General features: G+C 37.1%; 1 protein-coding gene across 10 annotated transcripts in view; it reads right to left on the minus strand.

Annotated features, from left to right (window-relative positions):
• Positions 1-26,095, minus strand: part of ZMYM2 (zinc finger MYM-type containing 2) — an 86,097-nt gene that overhangs the window by 34,826 nt on the left and 25,176 nt on the right. For 9 of the 10 annotated variants that reach the window (XM_031066081.1, XM_031066080.1, XM_031066084.1 and 6 more), the window contains 6 exons: positions 23,329-23,494; positions 22,322-22,534; positions 8,702-8,852; positions 7,837-7,952; positions 2,244-2,360; positions 1,510-1,660 (listed from right to left, as the gene is read on the minus strand). In XM_031066081.1, the coding sequence (XP_030921941.1) occupies positions 1,510-1,660; positions 2,244-2,360; positions 7,837-7,952; positions 8,702-8,852; positions 22,322-22,534; positions 23,329-23,494 (914 nt within the window). The remainder of the gene's footprint in view (positions 1-1,509; positions 1,661-2,243; positions 2,361-7,836; positions 7,953-8,701; positions 8,853-22,321; positions 22,535-23,328; positions 23,495-26,095) is intronic. The other variant, XM_031066085.1, reaches the window with a different exon arrangement.

The following is a 26,095-nucleotide window of genomic DNA, read 5'->3' on the forward strand; positions in this document are numbered from 1 at the left end:
CAGCAGCAAGCTGATAAACTTTGTCTTTTTGGTAACATTTTGCACATTCACCCTCATAAATATAGTATTGACCCTTCAGCTGGCAGTCCAGCACCTGCAAACTCAAGACCCACACTAATATACCTGGCAACAGATTCCCCCACTCAGTATCTCTATTTAAACAGGAGAGACTATTTTTATATCTTTTCCTCCTCAAATTTTCCAATAGGAAACACAAGTCCTCACTTACTTCAAGCATCCTCATAGAGAAGTAGTAATGGCATAGGTGGCATTATGAATCCTACTCATTTCATTGTGACAGCCCCCCAGCTTTAAAATGAGGGAGTCATAAATATTCACAGTAATAGAAGCACATATTTTTATCTCCAGAAAAGTATCTTGCTCTTGTTTGAATGTATTCTGTGGAATTGTTTCATTCACAGGAACAATTTCTAGCTAGAGGTTGCTGAGCAATACATTGATACACTGTAAGGCTGGGCCTTCATGTGTTTTTTACTCTCCAGCTATCACTTTCCAGTCTAGAACAACACACTCCATTCTTCAGAAACAGAAGACTGCAGAGTCCTGAGCTGTAAGGGAACGGCATGGAGGGAAGACTGCCTTAAGCCCTGCATTCCAACCCTCTCCAGCTTAACAGGATCCTCCTACAAGTAAACTCCCATATCTACTATTTAATCTGCCTGCAAGTAGGAATCTTCCACAGAGGTCTTTTCAAATTACATTGGAAGTGTTGTTGTTATAACTAAAGAAAAAATATTCACCATATTTGTCAATAATAGGTCATCCAAACTTGTAGTTAAACTTCTAAGATGATCATGATTAAATACCAGTATCAAAGGAGAGCTCACCAGAAGTGGAACGGATAGGTCCTTGTTGAAAATCTATTTTTCTATTTCTATTAAAACCATGCTTTAATGCAACTTAAAAGAGACCTAGGCCCATGGAGTTCCTTTTTAGTTTGTTTACTTTTTGAAAATTCAAGTAATTAGTCAAGCAAATTGTAGTGACAGTAATCAACATACAGCAACAGGCATCATTCAAGTTATTGCTTAAGTACCCATTCTAAGCCAACATAGAACTTACACTGTTATACTTAATTTAGAAACTGCTAATCAAAGAGAAAGCTTGGTGTTCATCAGTGCAGTTAATGTTGTATTATGCACTACTGCATACATTTTAAAAAAAGAATGTGTAATTTTTTGTGCATATGTACGTAAGCAATGTGCATAAAGGTGTATGTATTTATAAATACACACACACTGAAGAGTGTTACCCTTAACCTAGACTAAGTGGTGAAAAGCTCTAAAGGCAGCTCAGATAAATTAAAAAGTACCTGCACTAACAATACCAGGTACAGTCACTTCAATAATAGTAATGAAGAGACTCCTAGTTTAGCCTCAAGTACAACAGAATGAGTTGTAACCTTGAATCTTAACATATAAACAAAGTAAGTAAACTGCAGTAGAACAACAACCAATACCTCAGGAAAAAAACCAAATACATACATACCTTCACTGCAAAAGGGTCTTTTGATACCAGAGAAATTCACTGTTTCATGGAGCGTTTTCTCTTCCTGACAGTATTCACAGTATGTAACTATGCAGTGCAGTTTCTTGTAATCATCAGAACATGCTCTGCTGCAGAACTGATACACTTTGTTCTAAATGCAAAGTTGCAAAGCATCATGAATAAGGTTAATGGATAAAATCTTAAGCTCTAACTAGTGCACCTTGAAATAATAGTTGCCATTAAGACAACTTACAAAGTAAACTGAAGTTCAAACACAAAATTAGAGTATGACTTCTAATGCTAAAAATTTACAAATCCCAATTAAGCTCACAGTGCTACAAATACTCATAATTTCACATGAAAACACTGAACAGAAAATATGCCACTCAATCTTGGCATATCCTCTTTAGATGCTTCTCTCCATTCATAAAGAAGTGTAATAATGGTATTTAATATCTACAACAACTGAAGATGAAAGCAGATTCCAGACCTACAGCTGATCTGAGAAAAATACATTTTTTAAAATTACACAGATACTATTTATGAACAAAGACTTCTGCTTTTATCCATACTGAAATTAAATTATATTCTACAGAACCAGACAGATTTTAACTGAGCTTTTTAAAAGAAACTTCAATACTTTACAAAATAGCTAGAAAAACTGTAATAAAGTTCTAAGTTTAAACTTTTAAACGCATTATCATTCCAAGAAAACACCAACATCCCCCTCTTACCTCCCATTCCAGTACTTCTGGCTTTGAACAGAAAGAACTTTTGCAATAATTACATTTCAACTGAATATCACTGGGAGAGACAAACTGACCATTTGTTGAAGACTGAACACTGAGAGTCTGAAAAACATAAATATATATACATACATCACTAAAAAAGCAAAGTTACTTTTAAAACATGGGGTTTTTTTCAATTAAGCTTACTGAGTTTGAGAATTCAGGAGTTTATAAATAAACTCAAGGACATTTCTGGCAAAAGCACAGCAGGTTGGTTCTTTACCCTAATTCCTTTTCCCTTGTCATCTCAGGTTTTTCAATTTTGAATCTTTACCCTTACTGCCATCATAATTACTTTAAGTCATATTTTTTTACCTTACCTTTCTTATGCCTTTTGTTTAACACATTTTTGGTAAAAATAAACAAAAAATATCCCCAAATGGAATGCTTTTGTTAATCACAAAACATATTTTCAGATAAAAACATTTCACAGCTTGTATTGTTTTGGTAACAGACAAAGACCAACAAACAAATGTTTTCAAAGCCAAACCTCACCAAGGCAGATTAGCAACATCTTAGGTAAGCATACCACTTGAAAATACAACTAATAAAGTAAAAGGCTTTCAGTGAGCAACCTCACATCTACTCAGATTAAAAAAAAACTAGCTAACAGTCCTAAGTAGCCTCAACCCCATGGCAGGAAGATGCAATTATTCACACAACCAGCCCCAAAACAATCCAGGGGTTTAAAACTGAGAAAAATACTAAAGATTGCATGTGTAGGTACGAGAACTTAATTCCGTAACTGAGAAATTTCTTTAGTGCATTTCTGCAGCAATCAGTAGATAAAAGAACTCAATTATACAGTACCTGTATCTTTCAGTATGTCTTATATGTGCCAACAGAATAGAATGTTTTTGCAAATTCTCTGATTAAGCAAGAACTATTGGTGTATTATAGATGTGATGTTCAAGACAAAGATGTGAATCAGCACTTGAAGAATCCAGGACAACCTTCTTATATCTGTCTTCTCAACAAACTTTCCCACACTATTTGCAACAGAACAAATTTTAAAGACAAATTCTATTCAGATAGATTGGTTACTACCTCTCCACTGTGTAACAGTCAAAATTCAAAACATTTCTGTTACAGGATACTTTTCTTCAGACTCTCATGTCAGTAAGGGTTCACCTACACTGAAAAATAAATTAAAACTATGTTGAGACTTATTGCTGATATAAACCCTGATCTATATGGGTACTGCTGAGTGCTAGAAGGCAGTACAAACAGTATCATTTTATGCAGATGCATTAATTCTGTGTCAAGAGTCTGCAGACATTAAATAGCCATGCATATTTCCCAATCACAGGCAGGACCTGAGACCCACCGGCCAGGCAGCAGAAAGATGACACCTTTACTCAATGGCCCATCAGCCTGTAACAACTTTATATATATATAAACTTCTACAACTTTTTTCTGATGCCTACACACAATATTTTCATATTTCTCCCATTATATCCAGCAAATGTCTCTGTGGCTCAGCAAGATTTGCTTCACTTTGGCTGCTCTAAATAGCTGAAGACTTGCAAAAACATGAGAGCCACAAAGGCATTTTTAACTGCAAGGTCCAACCTGTGCACTTCTGCATTTGCAGGTGTCCTCACTGAGCAAACACCATGCTTGACACATGCTGCTCTGTGCTTTATGGAAGCTCTAGAAGCTCTCATAGAAAATGAAAAGAACTCAAGAATACCCAGCATCTCCAGCTCAGGAATGAAGGAGATCTAAAGAACTAGCAGATGTGACAACTTGTACAGAAACACTGAAGACAGACCAGGAATGAAGATGAAATATACAAAATGGTCATCAAATGAAAAGCAATCCTTATCTTTCACATCTGTCACCTTTAAATATGGGACTCAAACACCCTATTGTAAGGGCTATAAGTCAAAACACAGTTTTCAGTTGTTTTCTGAGGTGTGCCACATTTACCTTCTTTTATTTCTTTCCATTACTGTTTACTGGGGTAGAAACTCAGACTCACAAAGTCTAGGGAGCTGATAATTAAAAAATAACAAAAAGCTAGAGAAGTGAGAACAACAAAGACTGAGACTATTTCAAATTAGTATTTGTTTTAAAGGAAACTTACACATAACTATAGATTAAACAAATATAAGTTACTAAACATTATTACTTCTTAAAAAAACCCCAAAATCAATTCTTTTTATCATGAGGTCGTCTGGTTAATTAAATATCTTTCCAGAAAAATCTGTAAAGAACTGAATTCACATTACTGAAAGCTCTAAACCAAGCAGAAGATGGTTTTTAAGTCAAGTTACTGAAAACATTGTTTTGTATGCCTCTTTAAAGTTTCAATTATTCTGCTTACAATTAAAGACTGCTTCTGGATTATATTTTGAGCCAAGATGACATGCATGTAGTATTTTCACCTTGCTTTACTTCTAACTTACAGGGTACTTAAAGTACCTTCAGGAATTATTTGGGAGCATAATTATACACAAGGAATAATAAAAGAAAAAAAGATGATAAATTCATTAAAATCTTTCACCAGTCACCCTGAACACAAGGTTTTATCTATGCTGTGTTGTATCAAAGACATCTTTGAAGTCATGTACCTACGTTTGTTCTTTTGAGAGCCTGTCCTGAATAACAAGAGCATGGTAAGTGCAAGCAAAGCAAAAAAAAAACATTGTAAAGCCCTCTTCAGCCTTCAATGCAACCAGCTCAAACTGCTCTAAGATGCCAGTTTAATGATGAACACTAGGCAGGCACAGCCCAGGACCTTCTGAGAAGGCCACCACAGCAGCACAGCTTCTGCCCTGCCCCTGCAGCTTATATGACAGAAGGTTATCCTTGCTCACAGCAACATTAAATCAAATTGTGGAAACATTTCTGTATGTAAGTGTACATGTGGAAGAGCTAGTAGGCAGCCAAAATGAGGTTAGATGTTTTTTCCAGCTGAGAAAAAAAGCCCAAAGCTTCGAAAGAATCAAGTTTTTCTTAATGCACATGAGACAAGCACTTGGAGAAATCTTCTACATGCTGTCATTCACTAGGACCGTTCCACAAGCAAAATCAATGGAAATAAACAAAATAGGGAAGGAAACAATTTTTTCCCTTGCACTCTATGCACACACAGACCTTCCATCCTGGGCATGGAAGGCGTATTTTTATTATTATCAAATTTAGAACAGTATTTGTCTGTGTGCACACAAGTCTACAAGAGAGATGCAACATATATAGCCAAGAACACTTCCAGCACCATCACAATGGTGAAAGAGAACAGCATTAGTGAATAACCAGGGAGAGTAACCTGCTAAAAACTACTGTACTTGTAATTCTTACCCATACTGGTCCTACAGTTCTCCAGATACATCCATAAATTGGAAGAAAAATCCAAACTAACTAAAGCTTGAGCACAAATTTTGCAGACTTGTGCACAGATAGTTTGTACTGTCAGAGACTTACACAGCTGCTAACTCTGGGAAAACACTTGTGTTACTGCCTCCACATTCACAATAAATAATCAATAGTTTCTTTTCCCCTTAACAGCAAGATCTACAACTGACCCAGTAAAAGTACCAGTATCAATATTGGTTTAAAACAATACGCCTGGGAACAGTTCTGTCTTTAACTCTGCATTAACATCCTCCAAGACAGAGTGTGGAAGACAAGATTCAGTCCCACTGTTCTACCACCAACTACCAAACAAAAACACATAAAGCAGGCTGTTATCTCTCTTTTACTCTCTTTCTTACAAGACCAAATGCTCTTACAGGCTGCTCAAAGGAGAATGTAGATATGGACATAAACCGTACAACATGCAGCTCAGCTGAATCTTTCCAATATTTCAATCCATTAAAAGAACAACTAGCGAGAAACAAAAGGCTATTTGTAAGACACAATTATAATCAATCCTGCAGTTCTGTAAAACAAACTTACCCATTTATAAATCAAAAGGACTAAAACACTTGCAGAAGGGAAGAAACACAAGCCTGAGATAGCAATTATTCTGTTTTGTGAAGGATAACCCTTAAAGAAAAAAGTCTAGGAAGAGCAGACAAAGCAGGAAAAGAGGATGAATATCTGAAAACTAAAACAAGAGCTATCTCCATTAACATTGAAAAATACGGAGCACCGTAGAAAATAGACCATTTTTTCAATTTAGGTTCAATACCTTACGTGTCACTTAGGTACAAGAGAAGCCTCAAGGGAACACTAACAGTTCAGTGCTCACATTGTGCTATACTATCCTTTCCACCTAAATACTAAATGAACAGAACAAAGAAGCTGTTCTCATACATTCAACTCTAGCCTCATAGTGAATACATTTTGTTTTTCTACACAGTGACTATACAAAAGCTATGAAAAGTTAAAATCCAACAGTGGTGGAAACTGTAAGCAAGTGACAACCTACCCATTCTTGGTCTTTACTGAAAACTCACAGACTGCAAGGCCGCTTCAATTAAACTGCACCACAACCCTGACAGGAGATCTACATGCAGCACGGAGACTGCAATAGAAGCATGAGCATAAGGACTCAGGAAGACCACGAACCCACAGCCAGCATTAAATGATCTGGCAGTTCTATTCAATAATGTTGCTTAATGTTGACTTATGTGCAAACCCAAGAAGGCCCAGGTGGAATTTGTCATTCCCTGGCTGTATTTGTTCTGAGAGCTCTTGGGGATGCAACTGATTGTAAAATCACATACAATAAAATAGATGTTAGATGAGTTTGCACTAAGTATTACAGTCTGTCATTACATACTAACAATACACAGGTATTCTGTTAATCAGTTCCACCGATAGACACCTACCAAATTGGTTATGATGGAAACAAAGAACATGGCTACATGACAGAGGTCCTACCCAGGGTATATTAAAGAAGCAATTAAAAGACCAATTTGGTGTTGACAGAAAACATCAAAGTTCAATGACAAATGGGAAAACCCTGTGTGGGCGTAATTCTTCAACAACACATGAGGAAGCAATTATCAATTATCCTGTGAAAATCTGGGCAAAATGCTTTTACATACAAAAATTGAAACATATTCTTTTAAAATATCCTTTGATCACCAAGAGATTAATGGCTATGACACGTTTCACTTATGCTTTAACCTTGATTCATACTGAAAATATGACACTTTCAATAAGCAGAGCAGCCTCATCCAGAGTGCATGTCTTTAGCCTTGCAAACCCTAGTTTTGGCCCACAATTTTGTTATTGGGTTTAGTACAAAAAAGGCTAAATTTGTTGACCTTCAATGCAAAACAGCAAGGCTCACATCCATGAAGAGGCTAAGGTGGTAAAAGGAAGATGAGCAGTGATACAGCTTTGTGCTTTCTAACAATATAAAGCAGAAATTGTTAAGTTTTTATAAGCTTAAGACAGCAGCTAGTGTTATTATGAAACAGCCCTTTGATAAAAGAAAATGTTATGAGCCAGGAGCACCTGCTATGTTAATTGTAACTCTCAAGCATGTATACACAAGCAAGCTAGCTTAATATGCAAATACTTAACACCAACACAGGCACACAAATATTTAGGGAGGAAAAGATTTAACACAACAGCTAACCTGAAATTTAGCTACACAACTGGAACTGCAAAAGTTGTACAGTTTTCCATCAGGCATTGTGGCTTGATATTGAGGTAAAGAGTTTCGCTTACAAAAGTGGCAAATAATTTCCATACCTAAAAGAAAAACGCAGTTTACAAACAAAATAAACAAAAAATAATAGGAAAAAAGAAGAGTATTACAGGTGAGCCCTTTCTGGCTTTTCAATGCAGAAAACTAAGATAAGCATGTTTCCCAGTCAGCTTCTACAAGTCACACAAAGCAAAAAAAAATTACAGAAGTTTGGATAAACACTTGCACTAAAGATCAGTACTAAATATGAAAACACCTTCTTCCATAAAATTCAGGGGAGCATTTTCAACTTCAATTGAGATCTGCTTTGCATACTGAAGAAAACATGTTTTGAATTATTTACTGGATCTAAAATTTTACCTAGAAAATATCTATATGCATTATAACTATCTCCCTTCTTATTCATCTCCTGCTTGACTGAAAAAAAAATCCAGGGTGGGATTAATATGAGAATTCAGAGAATATGAATTCATATGCAAAAAACCTGCACTATCATCCTGTGACACAGCGGAGCACATTATGCTTCAGCATTTTTTTCACAGGAAGCCTTAAGACAGTTGAAAATTCTTTCCAACATCACAAAAAAAAGCCCAGTGAGGAAAATTAATCCTCATGGGTTCATTTACTGGTGTTCAACAGAAGATGTTTTGGTTTTTTTTTAATGAAGTTAAAAACTATAAAGTCACGTCTGCAGAGACTTAAACTGTGAAACAAGCGCACCCACCCCCAGTGTTCAAATTTAAAAAAAGCCTACTCTTAGCAGTGATGAAAACCCATCATCCTTTTCACTTACTTTGTGATTTTGCATATTTTGATTTGTGTGTGTTCATGCATACAGTTGAGCAGTATGGCTCCATATATCCATTAGGTCCTATGCACTGAGTCATGTCAAAAAACCTGCACTGAGCTCTGCAGCCAGTACAAGATGTTAATTGGCCACATTTCTAAAACATAAAACAAAGCAAAACAATGCATTAGTTAAAACTATGCTTGGCTTTTAACTTAAATTACAGTCTAAAAACAAAAAACAAAATAAAACAAATTATAAGTTTTATTTCTGTCATCTGCTGTCTCATCAGATCCTTCCTATATTAATTCTCCTGATCATCCTCTCAAGAGCATTCAGCACTCAGGTTGTGTCTTTTACTCCTGGGAAAAAGCTAGCTAAAAATAACCTTCTGTGTAAAGACACACGCATATACATACACCCCCTTCAAAAAACCCAAACCAACCAAAACATCCCAATTCCATCCCAAATCCCACCATCTGCAAACTGAACTGTGGTAAGAGTGTTCAACAAGTTGTGCTGAGTTGAAGAGTTTGAAAGAACCCTATTCCTCTCTCCTTGTTGATGGGACAGTGGTTGTAAGGAAAGTAACAGGAATCTGGCATGGCTAATGTGATTCACAGGATGGGTAAGCTTAGAAAGGACTCCTTTTGGTCCAACCTCCCTGTTCAAGCAGGGTCTTCCTAGAGTACATGGCACAGGATTGCATCCCAGATGGTTCATGAATATCTCCAGTGAGGGAGACTCCATAACTTCTCTGGGCAATCTGTTCCATTGTGCAGTCACCTGCACAGCAAAGTTATGAATATGAGGAATAAATAAACTCTGGGGAGAAAAAAATTCTATCACCAATCCTCCAAGCAGGAGAAACACACTGCAGAGGTTCTATGTTCAGCTGTGACTCCATGAACCTGATAACAGACTCGATTTTGACATCTCTCAACACAGCAGTCAGTTCATCAGCAGTTTTCCACAGAACAGATGTTCTATAAAAAGCACAGAAAAAGCAGCACCGAGCAGGAATACCAATGACATAGTCAACATACAAAATCAATAATTCTGATGCGCTACATGTATTACATATGCCAGTATTAGGCAAATATCTCAAGCACAATAAAGCAGGTTTCAGAAAAAAATATCAAGACACCTTCTCTGCCCATAGAAATAGTATCATGGTTTTGACAGTGATGGAGAAAATTCCTCACCAAAAATGATGGGCCTCCTACTAGACAGACTCTCACGTTATTAAGTACTAGAAAATTGTCACTTAGGCACCTAAGATCTCTTCCCTTCTAAAGAAATTGTTTTGGCACTTTCCCTCCCTCTTTCTGTATTCTCAAGGATGGAAAGGGGAAGCAAAGGCAAAGCATGTTTCACAGGTGCTTCCCTTTGTTCAAAGTGAGAGAAGCTTCAGAGAATATCTTTGCTCTTCCTATTTTTCAGTATTCAAATTTGAAAACTAGTTAAATCCAATCTCACAGACAGCTAGAGATGAAATTTTTGGGTTTATAATGCCATCTTTCCTATTCTAAGAGCATCCACATAAAAACACAAATCCACACGCGCCTGTGACACAAATCGGATGTAGCACCTTGCAGAGTTCAGTACAATTTCCACACGACTTCACAATTTCCACATGCTGTTTTGATGAAATCTTTGCTGGGGATTTCCTCCAGAAAGGAGTACCTGTCAAGATACCAAACTCCTATCTAGAAGAAGGTATGAAATACAACTCCAGGATACTTCCTTCCAATTTTAATTTTTTTTCCATTTGCCTTTAAACATGTTATCAGGACATCATTATCTTCCTAATATTGACAAAATTCACACTTAGTACCACGACCAAAACGTAGCAGTTATATTGTTCTGTGAGTTGGAGTTATTCTGCTGCTATACATTCATCTCCCCTAGCAGGCTAATAAAAGCAGGGCATCCAGAAACCTCTGAGTTATATTACTAACAATACAGGAGGAGGCTACAATTTACAAAGGACTTGATTCCTTGGAACATGCTTAATGGACAACCACCATAAAAAAATCTGCTTGCATAAATAGCCTTGGGGGCTCCAGAATAACTCAAAATGTAAATCTAGAAGCATTGATGCAAATATGTTGGCAAATAACTAAGAGCATTCAGCAATATGATCAGAAAACACACAGGCAAATGAAGCTTTCACAAGTCCCATATCCAAAAGAGAAATCCAACGGAGGCTACAGTTATTTCAAGAGACAGCAAGACGAAAGTATAAGTTTTAATAAATGAATTTATAATAAACCAATCAGAGCATAATCAGAAAAAAATTCATTGTGTCAGCAAACTACGGGTTTCAACAAAAATTCCTTGAAAGCAGAAACAGCTTTTGCTAACCAGCATCTCAAGTACCTCATCATTAATGTGATATCAAAAAAGGATCATGCATACAAAAACCAGTGCAACAGCATGTCAATCACTTCTGAATTTCATATATCTTCTAAATACTGGAGTTGTTTACTGACTTCATCCCATCTCTTTCAGATTTAAAAGCAAGAAAAGCTTTTATTTCTGTCTAATAATAATCTAGGAAACCTAGATCTAGCTTATCAAGACTATAAAGACTAAGAAATTCAAAACCACATGCCAACTATGCAGAAGATTTTGTGGGTAGGAGCAAAACTGTAGTAACAAAGCTTTCGTATTATTCTTGAAATAACAACTAAAAATAATATTTGAGCATTTCTACATTATTAGAAATTTAAACATATTGTTACACAAGAAGACAGGGCATGGTGGAAAAAAATAAAATCAGAAGGTCCAACCCTTCTTTAAATGTATTGGTCCTAAAACATTTTAATCATCATGTCCCTCAAGCAAAACATTTTTCTTGCGTTTTTCTTACTCTTTCCAGCACTCCCTAAACTTCCAAGTTCAAACATTAAAACCATTTAAAAAAACCCAGGGAGTGCCACACTATTATTAAAGAAAGATTAATGCATACCTGAAAGTATTCTATCAGTGCTATACATGTGTCTCAAACATTTATTTTTTTAAGAGTCTAACTCAACAACTTCTTCCATTGACAACATCAACAAAGAGCCTCACTATATCTCTAATGTTTTGGAATACCCATAATGTAAACCAAGAATTTTTATTCTGTTCATAAGCGTGAAATTTCCAGATGAGACTATCAAGTTTCTCAACTAACTTACATTTCTCCTCTCAAATTCTTCAGAACATAATCTCTTTAATCTCTAAGAATCTGCACTATTAACTTCATTCTGCAGAAAAAGTAACATCTGAGAATTGTTTCTCTCAAAGTATCCTTCTAGCTGCCATAAACAAACAGAAGATACACTAAAATTAAGGAGAGCAAATACAGAGGGTCAAAGAGCATTCTTATGAGGTAAGGATTTTTGGCCTGGAAACAAGATAGCTTAGGAGAATAATGACAGAACCAAAAATGGTATTCTGTAGGGCACTATGGATCAACTGCTCAGTGAATTTTCTAATATTAACAACTATGCAAAATCACATGAATATCAACAGAAATTTGACAATTAACAGGAGATATTTCTTCATGTGACAAATAGCACGTCAGCAGAACCTCTCAGCAAAGAGAGTCATGGATGAAAAAACTGTATGCATTCACAAGGAGAGTGGACAAGCACTAATTAAAGAGATTTGCCAAAAATAGCATACAGGAACATCACAAAGTTCAAGGGATACCCTGACCCCTAGAGAGTCAGAAGCTAAGAGAATGCTCAGAGGAAAATATTTTAAGTTCCTGCCCTGGTTTTACTCTTCCATTTATGCCCACTTATATCACTGCAGGAGTTTCAATCCCTAATCAGAACCATAACAGCTTTCTCAGGTTCTTACTACAGTACATACTTAATTTAATATTTTAACTATCTTCAAGGAAAAGTAGTGTTTAGAAAAGAAATTAAGGAAAACTTAAAGCTGCATCAATGTTGATATTTCATGGCAAGACACAAAAAGATCTTCACTGGCAGAGGAAAACCAGAACAAAATACCAAAATCTTTGCCAGTAACTAAGTTAAGAGGGAAGAAATAATGCAAAACTCCTGAGTCTTTGTTTTAAAAATCACTGCTTCCTTCTTTGCTTCAGAAGAAGAAAATCACAGAATCATATAGACTGGAGGAGACCTCCTGAGGTCAAATGCAGCCTCCTGCTCAAAGCAGGTCCAGAGGTGTTTGCTCAGGATCTTGTCCAGGTCCAGAGGTGTTTCCTCAGGATCTTGTCCAGTCAAATCTGAGCATCTCCAAAGACAAACACTCCCAAAACCCCTCAGGAGGATTTCACCATCCTTATAGGAGAGGAAAAAACAAAACAAAACAAACGCGCCCCAAATAAAACCAACCAAAACCCCCACAAAAACAAGAAGAAAAAAAACAACCCACCACCAAAAACAAACCAACCAAAAAAAACCCCACAACAAAAAAAAACCCACCTTTTTCTTTATCTAAGTAACTTACCCCTTGTTTTCAAGTTGTGTCTCTTGCCTTTCTACCTTCCACTGCGCAACTCTTCTGAAGAGTTCAACTTTGTCTTCCTCTGTCTCCTCCCATTAGATAACTCATCCCCCTTTATGCTTCTCAGGTTTGAACAAAGTAACCTCTCCTGAGCCTGTCCTACTAAGTCAGCTACTCCAGCCATCCAAGCATCTTGGTAGCCCTCCACTGAACTTCCACCAGCATGACAACGCCTTTCATTCTGTCAAATCCAAAACTGCCCACTCTACTCCAGATGAAGTCTCACGAGCAGAAGGATAGGGGGGTGGCCCACAAAGATCCCCTGCCCTGCTGGCTGTACTCTTGCTAATATCCTTGGAGACACTGAAGAACTCAAATGGATGGGGTCCTGAAGGACCTGCTCCAGGTGACCCTGTTTGAGCTGGGGGTGATCAAGATGACTTCCAAAGGTCAGGCATTTTATGAGACAACCCAGGACGCAGCTGGCCATCTTTGCTGCAAGGGCACACTCCTAACCTCAGTTCAGCTTCTCCACTGGGATGCCCAAGTCTTTTTCTCCAAAGCTGCTTTCTGGGCAATTAGCTTCAATTTCAGATAAAGTACGAGCTTCATCTTGTGCTCCTGCCTCTTGACAAAACTTGCAAAGTCAAACTAGCTTCAGCTTCAAGTTTCCTTCAAAGGTGAAATTAACACAAAACCAATCTGCAAGAAAAAGTATCAAGCATTTTCCTCCCATGTGCAAATTCACATCTACAGCATCCTATGAAAATATGCACATTTGAGGACTGTAATTTCAAGAAAAACTGAAGTTAAAACACAATCAAATTAGTAAGGAAAACTGTATCAGTTACTAAATACAAATAAATGAAGCTAATCCAGAAACAAAACTTCAAGATAATAAAGGCCCAGTGCCCTCTGAGGGAAAGCTTGATGCACAGTAGTCTGACTACACCTCTCCTTCACTACCCCACCTAGTTTCTGCCTCGAGATGACCTAATTTTGGCTAGATCCTATTGCATGTTTGACCTCTTCCAGAACTGAAGGAATTGTTTCAACAAAAATACTAATTCCTGGAAATAAAATTCACTTAGAAGGTTTCTGAGGAATGTTTATTCCTGCTACTATCAGCAACTATGATTTTAGAAGGAATCTTGACCTTCCTTTACATCCTACTGAAAGGATCATGTAAGCTGAAGTCTAGAGCTCTTGCTGCGTGTACCCTACAAAGAATAAAGATCAAACTCCAAAATAAATGTCAGACCAATACCCTAAGTTCACAGCATATTAGAAGCCTCATTTCGGCTTGCAACTGGGACTAACGAAAGCCTCTGTTCTTCAACCTTCTGGCTGCAACAGTACTTCAATAAAGCTACTACTGCCTTGAATCTAGGCATCTGTGCTAGACACTTTTATTCTTGACTGAAAAAAAAGCAGTATCATTTGCTTTGTCTGCCTTGACAAGGCTAAGAGAGCATGATGAAGGATATGACAAGGTGTAAGAGAGCATTCTTGCTACAGCTTCTCCTATGCAAGGGCCAGTCAACAGAAAATATCAGAACAGTGTGTGACTGCCACAATGCTATGTAGCAGCCCTAAGATTTGCTTCCAGTTAAAGAAAATGCTTTGTAGTCAAAACTCCGTGGAAAAACACATTGTTAAATACTTCTCAATCCAGGCAAACCTCCCTGGTAGCTTTACAGAATAAGAGGTTTGGATTAGAATTAAGAAAAACACCAGGACAGAAACTTAGTACATCTATGTTCAAACACAAAAGGAGAAAGTAAACAGCATTTTCTATAAGTAGAAAAGCAGATGCATTTGCTACATGGAATTCTATGATAACTGAGATCCCTCAGAAAGGTCATCAAGAAAATAGCAGCTAAACTACTTCAGATTAATCTGAAAGGATGGTCTGATGGAACCTGAGGCAACATGCACGTCTAAGAAAAGAACGAGGTATCAGTAGAATCTGTACCAGCAAAGAAAGAAGACAATGCATAATTTATTTTCTCTTAAAACACTGCATCCAAATCATCCCTCCCCCAAGAGAAACAAGTGTAAACTCTTCCTCAAAAGCATTTGCCCAAGTCCTCAGAGCAAAAGATGAAGCAATTGCTTTTGTGGGCCTTGAACACCAAGTGATTTATGTTTACATTCCATCAGCTGAACTCTGCAAACAGCTAGATCAGTAACTTCTCCAGTTCTTTTCCCTGGCATCCCTAGCTGCCAGTGCTCTCTTTGCTGGTTTTGCTCCCATGCTCAAAACACCGGTCTTCCTGTCTCTGAGAAAGGCAGAGCTGAAAACACCTGCCTCAAAAAGCAAATTACTTCTACATTAACTGAGCCTTTCAGCTGCTTCTGTTCTGCCTTTTCTCTCTGCCCCTCAACCCCACCCAGATAATTACTCCAGGTACAGCTGTGTATGGATGTGGTTATATCCATCCTAACTATGACACCTAATCATGCCACCTCCTTGCTTCCTCCTTCCAGGAATCTCCTGTGCTCCCACACAAATCACAACTCACATCTGATTGCCTTATGTAGCCTTCTTCAGAACTACAAAGCCATTTTAACATTTCTGATGGACCCATTTATTTTTATCTTCTAAAATAGCTACATATCAGTATTCTTAATAGTTTTGATGAACTATATTCAGATATCTAAGGAACCTAATACCATAGTTTTTACTGAAGAGCAGCGAGTTCTACAGTTGGAAGACAGGCATTTGAAGAAAAAATGGCAAAATAAATGGCTCCAGAAAGCAGGAGTGAATAAACAGTAAAAGAGAAGGCAGAACAGGAGAGTTTCTAGGACTCAGTTCGCATCAGAGATGCAAGACACTTGGGGTCATAAATACCAAGAGGTCTCAAAAAACCTCCCCATATCACTAAGAAGGAAGAAAGAAAAAATGATTATTCGTTGGTTGATAAAGATTTTGGTCTTTTAATCATGTTAAATGGGATAAAAAGCATGTAGCTATCTCCATTTGTAGAAGTGTGCACAGTATGAGACAACAGTATGATCAGAGATGACTTAATACTAAACTGAGTATTAGCGGAACTAAACAGAAGTGGTTTACTAAATGATGAAGAAACCCCACTATTAAGCCAGTGTGATCTGGCTAAAACCACAGAACTTCTCTTTAAAAGTAACCAAAAGTAAAAAACAAAAAAAGTCCGTATTTTTAACATTTCAATTAAAGTGGGCTGTTCAACTCTTAACAATTACTGACTCTGTCAAGAGTACTTACTCTTGAAACAGACACTTGGAAATGAGAGTTTATAAAACAGTAAAAACAGCAGGAAGTGGTAGATTTTGTAGTTCATTGTACTATCAAGATAAAAAGGAAGACAGGAAGGACACTCTGTCTTAACAGCTAAGAAGCACAGAAAAAACCCCGACACTGCATTGGACAGGACAAAGTTGAAAACCCTAGATGCTTCCACTGAAGTGCTAAAGTGGCAGGACAGTCTATCACAGCATTTAAACCAGGAGACAACAATACACTTCATGAGGCTAAGTACAAACTCTATGTAAGTAATTAACTGTTAGCTGCAGAACTGACGTATATTTTTATAGACAGTGAAGGCTCTTAAAACCCCGCACAGAGATAAAATAGACAAATGAGTTTTAAGAGTATTACAAAAGCAGCTCCTTGGCAAGGAGCAGAAACTGAACAAGGAAGCATAAATGCCTAGGGTGGTTTTTTTCTATTGCTTGTAAGTGAATAGCTTAGGAGCATGGCATAGCTTTGTTTTTCTTGAAGCATGTTCAGTAGTATGTCTTCATCTAATCAAGAAGTAACCAAATGCACTTTTTATGCAGTATTGAATGATTTTTCACTAAATGAAAAGGCACTGCAAGCATCCTCTCCAACTAGAAAAACTCATTTGGCTTGCATTCATTAAGTCTCACTTCAGTCCAGAGCTATCAAAAAGTCTATGAAGAAATAGCTAGAGCTGCTTTCCTACCCACCTTCCCCTCCTCCCCCTCCTTTCTGGCAGTAGATGAAAACCATCACTTTAAGAAGCCCCCAAAGCAAGCAAATCCCACATCACATTCTAAGAAGAACTTCAGTTTCAGAAGCAAAGTAGAGAAGGTAAAGGAACATTTTTAACTAGGAAGGCATTAAATACTTTCTTGGTAGAATCAAGAGCACCGTGGACTGATCAGGCAAGGAAGCAAAATATTTTTAAAAGCAGACACAGACATTGCTCTAGCTTACTTGGAAAGCTCAAGATTAAAAGGTATGGTTGGCTGCACAAGCTAAGTCACAAATTCACAGAAACAGTCCACTTGCTTCTTAAAACAAGGCTGTCAAGCCTGTACCAAAATCCAGCAAACCAGGACACAAACATGGGAATTACTTTGGAAAGGAAGTTAACTAATTTTGTGGAGACAGAAAACATGCAATAGTAGCAGAAACAAAAATACTGAAGCAACCTGGGTATGTGCTGCATGAGGTTAACATCTTTATGACAGACGTATTTGAGGTCACTTCCAATTTACCACACAGATCATTTTCAAATAAATCATTACAGTCATTTTCTAAATGCTTATACTTTCATTTTAACTATAGAAAATATCTGCTCAAAGAAATAAGGTATTTCAGTATCTGTACAATAACAGACCATTTTAGTGAGTTCCTGTTCAGATATAATTTCATTCTCTAGCTAGTGTGGTTTGTTTGGTTTTTTTTCCATTTTGTTTAGGATCATTCTTAAAGTTCCTCTTGACCCTCTACATGTGAAGAGTCTGAACCTCAGTGCAACAGTCAGAGTGTACAATCTAGCAGCTATTGTCATCTTCGGGTTTTAAAAAAATTAAATACTTCCAATGAGAGCTTTGTTTTCACATTTTATCTAGATTGCCACACTTTTGAGAAATTATTTTATCATTGTTTTATCTTTTTTGACTTGCATAGCTGCCTTCACACATGGCTTTTGTATCACAGAGAAATTAACTTGGTCTTGCATGTAACTAAAATGAGCATTAGTTATGCCTACTTATTATTTTAAAATAATTTTAGAAATTATTATTTGTATTTCATAACTTTTTAAAACTAAAAGACACCCAAGATCTGCAATCACTTTAAATTTAGGAAAGAAAAAACAACAACCTCTCAGAAAATCAAGACTCAAAATGCAATATTAAAGATTATGTATGCATCATTTTTAAACCAGGTTCTGAAACTGGTACATAGGAAGATAAGTGCATCCATCACCTTGAAAGGTGACTGAGGACATTTGAGAAAAAACCTACTCTCCATCCCAGGAATAACATTTTTTCTTACTCCCAGGAACAGTCTAAAGCAGAGGAAAGACACAATTTGCAGCAGATGGATTACCTGCAGTAATCCAATTACTTGTCATTCTGAGAGCCACTATAATTTTTATTACCCACAAGTTTAATTTTTTCACGCCAAGAAAAGAAGAAAAAAAGTGATGAGTTATTGAAAAATTATGTGTTCAAATCAGTGTAATATTTATTTTTTTTAATTGTGATTAAGTATATAGATAGGTACAAGTAATAAGGAGTTTTCATTTATTACTACTACAAATATATAGCAATATTGATAGGTGTATGACATTTACAATATAAACTGCTTAATACAAAGCTCATACCAGTAAGACCTATTTATTTTACAGCTGTTTGTAAGAAAACATATGCTAAAACTCTTATGCGACACACAATAATACAACACAATGCTGGAATCAAATGACATTAACCTTTTCTGTATTATTTCTTTCATGAAGTTTATTTCAGTATGCAGTAGTGACTCTCCAAAAATCTCTCCTTCAGCAGTTCTCCTTTAAAGCAAGGTCTACTAATTTCTAAGGAAACACTGTTATAACTGAACAAAACAACCCATAATTTACCAATTGCGGCCCAGTGGGTTGTCAGTGACATTTTCCAGTCTTATTTAAACTTTTCTAAAAAACAGAACTCCTTGAACATACTCAGCAAAAAAAACCTAAACAAACTTCAAACCTAAATATTATATCAACTAAATATTCTGTAGTATTTGTGTCCTGACACCTACAGCATATACTAGAAGAACTTCCATTTGTAGAGTTTGACTTCCATATACTCATAGAATGACAAAATGGTCTAGGGGGTTGGAAGATTACCCAGTTCCAATCCCCTCTGCCACAGTCAGGAACACCTTCCACTGGACCAGGCTGCTCAGGGCCCCATTCCACCTGGCCTTGGATACTCCCAAGGATAGAACAGCCACAGTTTCCCTGGGCAACCTGTTCCAGTGCCTCACTACATTTACAGTAAAAAAAATTTCCCCTAATATCTAATCTAAACCTACTCTCCTTAAATCTAAACCCATTTCCCCTTATCCCATCACTATGTGCTCTCGTAAATAGTCTTGTTCCATCATTCCTTTAAGTTCCCTTCAGAAGCTCACCATTAGGTCATCCTGAAGCCTTCTTTTTTCCAGACTGAACGACCCCAAACTCCCTCACAGTTCCTCCTCACAGGAGAGGTTCTCCATCCCTCTGATCATCCCAGTGCCCCTCCTCTGTACCAACTCCAACAGGTCCCTGTCCTCCCTGTGCTGGGGCCCCAGAGCTGATGCAGCTCTGCAGGTGGGCTCTGAGCAGAGCAGAGGGGCAGAATCCCCTCCCTGGCCCTGCTGCCCACCATGGGATGCAGCCCAGGACACATTTGGCTCTCTGGGCTGTGGGAGCACACTGACAGCTCATGGCCAGCCTCTCGTCCTCCTGCATCACCAAGTCCTTCTTGGCAGGGCTGCTCTCCATGTATTCATCCCCAGCCTGTACTGACACTGGGGGATGCCCCAACTCAGGTGCAGCACCTTGCACTTGGTCTTTGTCCGTTACCTGGACTTTTGTGAAGCCTTTGGCTGAGATTCCCATGGACTCACTTCAAGCTTGTTCAGTCCCTCTGGATGGCATCCTGTCATTCAGGTGCGTCACTGCACTCTCACCTTGGTGTCATTTGCAAAGTTGCTGTAGATGCACTTGGTGCCTTTGTCTACTCCTTAATGAAATAACACCTGTCCAAATATGGACCCCTAAGGGACACCACTTGTCACCAGCGTTCACCAGGACTCCGAATCATTGATGACTACCCTCTGGATGCAACCATCCAACCAATTCCTAATCCACCTAACAGTCCACCTGTTGAATCCACCACTTTCCAATCTGGGGAGAAGAACATTGTGGGGAACCATGTCAAAGGCTTTACAAAAGTCCAGATAAACAATATCTATAGTCCTTCCCTTATCCACTGGTGTAGTTACTTCATAACAGAAAGGCACCTGGTTGGTCATATGGGATTTTCCCATAAGAGCTTCTCTTAATAATACTCCAAACTCCTCACACTCCGTGAATATTTGAAATCTACCAGTTAAGAACTACACTAAATCACCATTCCAAAACAGATGCACATGAGCACTCAACATTCTCACAGCCTATTAGAGTTGCACAGTAACACTTATTTTGATAAAGGAATTAAGAACTTGCTTGCATAAAATCTGCTGTCAGAAGTGAATGAACCAAAACAACATGTCTCAACTTTAAAGGTTCTCACAATAATGCACCAACTTGACACTGCTTGTGAAGATCCTTGGTACTGCACACTACTCCTCCTCCCCAAATTAAACTAGAACATACAACCTGCTACTCATATTCTTCTAATTCTCAAATACATATCCAAACACACAATACAAGAATTTGTGAACAAATACAGTATATTCTGTCATTAAAGTACAAATTCATAATTTAACCTCAAAATTCCATGTTCATTTCATAATTCCATGTGCAGTGTAAGTTATACTGGTTGTGAGGGAATGTTTCACGTTCAAAGTTAATCTCCTGCACTTCTGTTTCTTCAAAAGACAGTATTCAACGTTTCTTCAAGTCTTTCCATGGCTTCTGGGCATGCCTATGTTTTTAGTAGCTTGAAAACCTATCCTGTCCCTTTTGGTACAGCTGTGGCAAAAAAATAACGCTTATGTTATGTTTCCAATGAGGCTGTTTACACGTTTCCAGCTTTGCTCTTCTCAATACAGCACATACACAGGAAAAGCCATCCCCAAAAACACCAGAGCTCAGTGTCCAGCGAGAAAATACAAGCACACATGATGCAACATTAAAGAACTTTACAACACAGCACTGCAGTGCCTCTTCTCTTGGACCACTGGTTTCTTAAAAATGTGAAGAGATGAAGAACGACCCCTGAGCAATGTGCAGCACAGTGGCCACTCACATATTCAAGTGTGCATTTTAAAATCAGAAACATAAATTTTCTAGCAAAAGAGCCCTGTCAGAACATTTCCTCTGTAACCCCAAAGCAGAACATACCAAGCAAAAGAACCCAAAAACTAACACCCCCAAAATCCCCATATTCTATTTCCTCCGCTGAAATATTTAATATTTCAGAGCTATCCTATTATACTATAAATACTGTGATTAACATTTAAACCTTCTAGCCAGTATTAGCAGCAGCTCAGAGCTAAGCTGGCTCTGCAAAATGTAAAAGACATCAGCATCAGACTTCTTGATTTGGCACTATATTTAAACACAATTATTGCTATCTTAAGTCTTAAAAATAAATGAAAAACAAACCAAGTAAATAAAATGAAAGTATAAAATTTGACAGATGTAAGACAGTAAGAATTTTTTGAATCCTGTGCTGTACAATGGAGATGAGACATAGTGCAAGTACACAGCCAAACTGTTACCAGTTAGAGTCTCCTCAGAGCAATGACCAATCTGTTATGCTCTGTATATTTTTTAATGTTTCAAAACTGCATCAGAGTGAGCTTTTATATTAAAAAAACCCTTAACTTCAGGACCAGTAAAGCCTGTGTGCTGTGCTTGCTATTGATATACTTCAGATACCACCAACAGAAGAAACCTGAAATTATTACCAAAATTTAATTTCAATTGTACTTTCATTAAGAACAAATATGTATCACTATTACAGCAATATCAAAAAGAGATAGTAGTAAAAGGTCTACTGCAGACAGTTTCTTCTTGCTGGCATTAATTTCATTTTTGTAAGTCTTTGTTACTTATGTCTTCTTAGGAGAAGTAAACCCATGCTATTAGTACCAGGATAAACTTACGAACAATTAATGCTTATTTAACTTTAATTTATAGGTAAAGAAGTCATTACCTGCTTGTATTCACCAACGCAGTTCTGACAGCAGAATCTTTTCTGCTGACCATCAATAGTAAGGACATTGTTTCCAGCTCCTTTACTGGGCAAATACTCCCCACAATGCTCACAGCAATTCATTATTAAACCATTTGCCATCCTGTATCTATTGAAGCAATGGTCACTGCACAGCTTATGAGTCATATTTTTAAAGCTAACTTCGTGACGAATCTAAAAAATAAAAATAAAAAGTATTCTATCACTAGACGAGCACAAAGTTGCCTGAAATTAAAAGGCTGGCTGGAAGACTTACTTTTAAATAATCATCTCACTATTTAAAAGCTTGAAATGACCATGAAATATACGAACAGAAAGGGATGTTTCTGTTGTCTCTAACGTATTAGGAAAACACTCTTAGACTCATCTACACTTTAGCCTAGAAGGAAAGACGAGAGGGATGGGTGTGGAAATTGCATATGAGAGCAGAATGCCAATTTGTGCAATTTTATAAGTGGTCAATTTACAGCTGAAGAACCTGGCATATGAGGATTGACCAGACATTATGCTGTATAAAGCAGTAGCCTGAACTACGCTGAGCTCACTAATCAAGAAGGCATCAAGAATAAATACACACATTCATGAGAATTTAAAATTACACATATTCTAGAGATCTCTAAAACCATCTGCATTACCTTTCAAAACATACAGTAACAAAATAGGTAATACAGTGGATCTTGACATTTTTTCATCAGCAATTCTTTTATGTGAGAGATCTGGGTTATAATTACAAGATTCTACGCCTAATAGAACACATTATCAGCAAAAGGCAGTTCAAGTTTCTGAAACAAATATCAACCTCTTGGAATACTTTCTGCCTTCAGCTGCTCTTTGTGAAAATTAAACCAGCATATTTTAATATCTCAAAATATTGAAGATTTTACATTTTCTTATTTCAGTTTTCTTATTTCAGTATATAAGGTATTAATATGTCATTATTGAGAAAGACAAAAAACAGTCAACCAGACCTCAGTTAGTTTACCACAGATTGTGCATCTTGATTTATTCAAGGCTCCTTTTGAGGGATTCTGTTTATCTTCATAGAAGGATAAACATGATGTACTGCAAAACTCCTGGAAAGACTCACTTGAATCTACTTGAGCAACAATGGTACCTTTCATTGTTGTTATATCTCTGAAATAAAAAAAAAAAGTCATGTGCTTAGGTTTTTACTTATATAAACAAGAACACTTAAAATGTTTTAAGATTCATTCTTCCTTTCAAGGCTTACGTTTTAAAACAGTTTTACAGTTTTTTTAGTGTACAGCTTTTAGCCACAGTATGAATACTATGTTTGATAATACTTTTACAACTACTGTAAGTAAGTCTTTACTGTGTAAACCCCTATGTTTTTCTTTTGCTTTGAGTTATTTTAGCCATTAAATTATTCTAGAACTAAGCAGTATCAATACACCATTAGATGGAGTTATGGCAAACTCAATTTTTTCAAAAAACTAACATGGCAAATTTGAACTAGCAATTTTACACTGGCTTTTCCTTTTACACAAAGCTATATTTAAGTTTCATACAAAAAATTCAGATTTATAATAAAAAGCCAGAAACTGTCTTTGTAGGTACCTCCACCATTTTCAGTACTAATCTCAGGACAGGATGAGAGGAAGAGAGAAACTTGTTTTCTCATATTTCTCAAACTTATTAACAACCAAAAAGCTTAGAACTCTACCACAAATGTGCCTAGAAGTCCTATCACTCAAATTTACAAAACTTAATTCCACCATTCTTTTAAAAAGTTCCAGAGCACCTGAGCACTTCATGCAGCTGTCCAAGGAATTGTGCCAATTTAACACCTTAAACCAGAAAACCAACCATCAATAAAACTAATTTGAAATTGAACAAACCTTGTTCTAACCAAACAGACTTTCACTGTCCCAAACTAATACACACCATATATTAGAAGAAGTAAGGAGAGGAAATAAAAGCCTCCTCCTTTGTCTTCTAAGCAAAGAAATCACAAAAATCTAAAACCTATTATTGACATATAGGAAATGCTACTGGGTAGAATATATAAAAACAATTATTGTGCACATCTGCATCACCAGTTGGAAAACACATGCCCCACACACTCATATCTGTATGTTTTAAAACCAAGATGTATGTTTTCATAGACACCTCCTTGAAAATTCACTTGTACAGCTCTGATACCAACACTTGCACGCTCGCCTTCTTCCATCAAGGGGAAGTCAGCAGAGTTTGGCTTACCCTTTGGAGAACTACTAAGATTTGTGTCAGGGAGTGCCATCATTCCTGTTCTGCAAAACAAAGAGCTTCTGGCCGGGGGAGCTTGCTACTTATGTAGTTACAGAAGAGTTCAGAGGAATGCAAGAAAAGGGATTTATAATAAAATACCTAAGAATTTTGACTTTTCCTGTTGGGTTACACAAAGGAACGGTGCCACAGAGGAACAATTTAGTGCACATACTATCTTCTGTTTAACTGTGATTGAATAAAAACTTCACAGTGGTGGAAAAGCAAAGACTAACATCACCTCAAAAACTGTCAAAGGTGATTTCAGAAAGATTCTCTTTAACCTCAAAAGCTAGAAATGAGGTGTTTTCCTCATCATTCAAAAATAAAGCCTTTTCATTCATAAACCCTGGGCAGTTTTGTATGTAGCTCCTTGCAATACACAGCTTAATTATCTCCAAAGTGGCAAAGGAGCATGGCTTTAGCCATGATTTCAGTCGGAGAAGATGAGTCTAATCTTCATCTTTATATATCATGCAGCTAGCTGAATATGGCAGTCACCAGATTGTCTAAAAAAATAATAGTGTATAAACACATAACAAGCCAACAGAAAGAACAAGCATTACTTTTAACTAGCCCTGTAGAGGGAAGGGTTCAGAGAATTTGAGCTTTTAACACAGATTTTACATTTTCTAGGTTTTCAGGGTACCATAGTATGAGTATGCAGGATATCAATATTTTCTATAGCTTATTTTTACTGAGTGCCAAGAAGAAAACGACCAATAGCTTGCATCCCAATAGTAGCCATTAATCCAGCACACTGGACAGTAATTTAAAAGATTTTTTTACTAGTTTAAATCTGTGATTAAGCTCTTAGGACTCAGTCTTTATTGCAAGCTGTCTTTAGTTGAGCAAAAATTTATCTTTTAACCAGTGTCACTGCAGCATGTACCAGACTGACAATATGAAAAAGTGCAAAAAGCTCAGTAAACAGTACACTGAAAGTAAGAGTACAGCCAGTCTATACACTTGACACTACAACAACACAATTACAGAAGGCTTCTCTTTGGCAATTTCAAGTCTGGCAAATTAGGAAAAACTGCAAGTCAAACCTACCCAGTAATTTAAAATAACCCACTTCTAGCTATGCTTTTTACTCCCTCTATACCACCTACTTAAAGTATCTTCAGCTACAAAACTGCCATCTGCCCCACTTATGGGGAAAACCTAAGGCTTTTCCTATCCCCCTATGACCAAGAGTGGAAGAACTCCCAAGCTTCCTCCAGCTTCTTGCAAGTATGACTTTGTCATCCTTTTAAAGTCTCTCGATTTTACATCTTCATCTATCAAAATGAGTGCTTTCTACACAACACATGGTCCACTTTTTTCAGAAAGGACTTCATATATGTAGTATATCTTGTCACAAAGTATGGCACAACTCGGACACCTTACCTTAAAAAAAAGAACCAGCTATTTTTAGTGTCTTGGCTTTAAATAAAATAATGTCCCATACTCTGAAATCAAAAGCTG

The sequence above is a fragment of the Geospiza fortis genome, unplaced genomic scaffold (assembly GCF_000277835.1).
Source record: "Geospiza fortis unplaced genomic scaffold, GeoFor_1.0 scaffold16, whole genome shotgun sequence".
NCBI classification, from domain to species: domain Eukaryota; kingdom Metazoa; phylum Chordata; class Aves; order Passeriformes; family Thraupidae; genus Geospiza; species Geospiza fortis.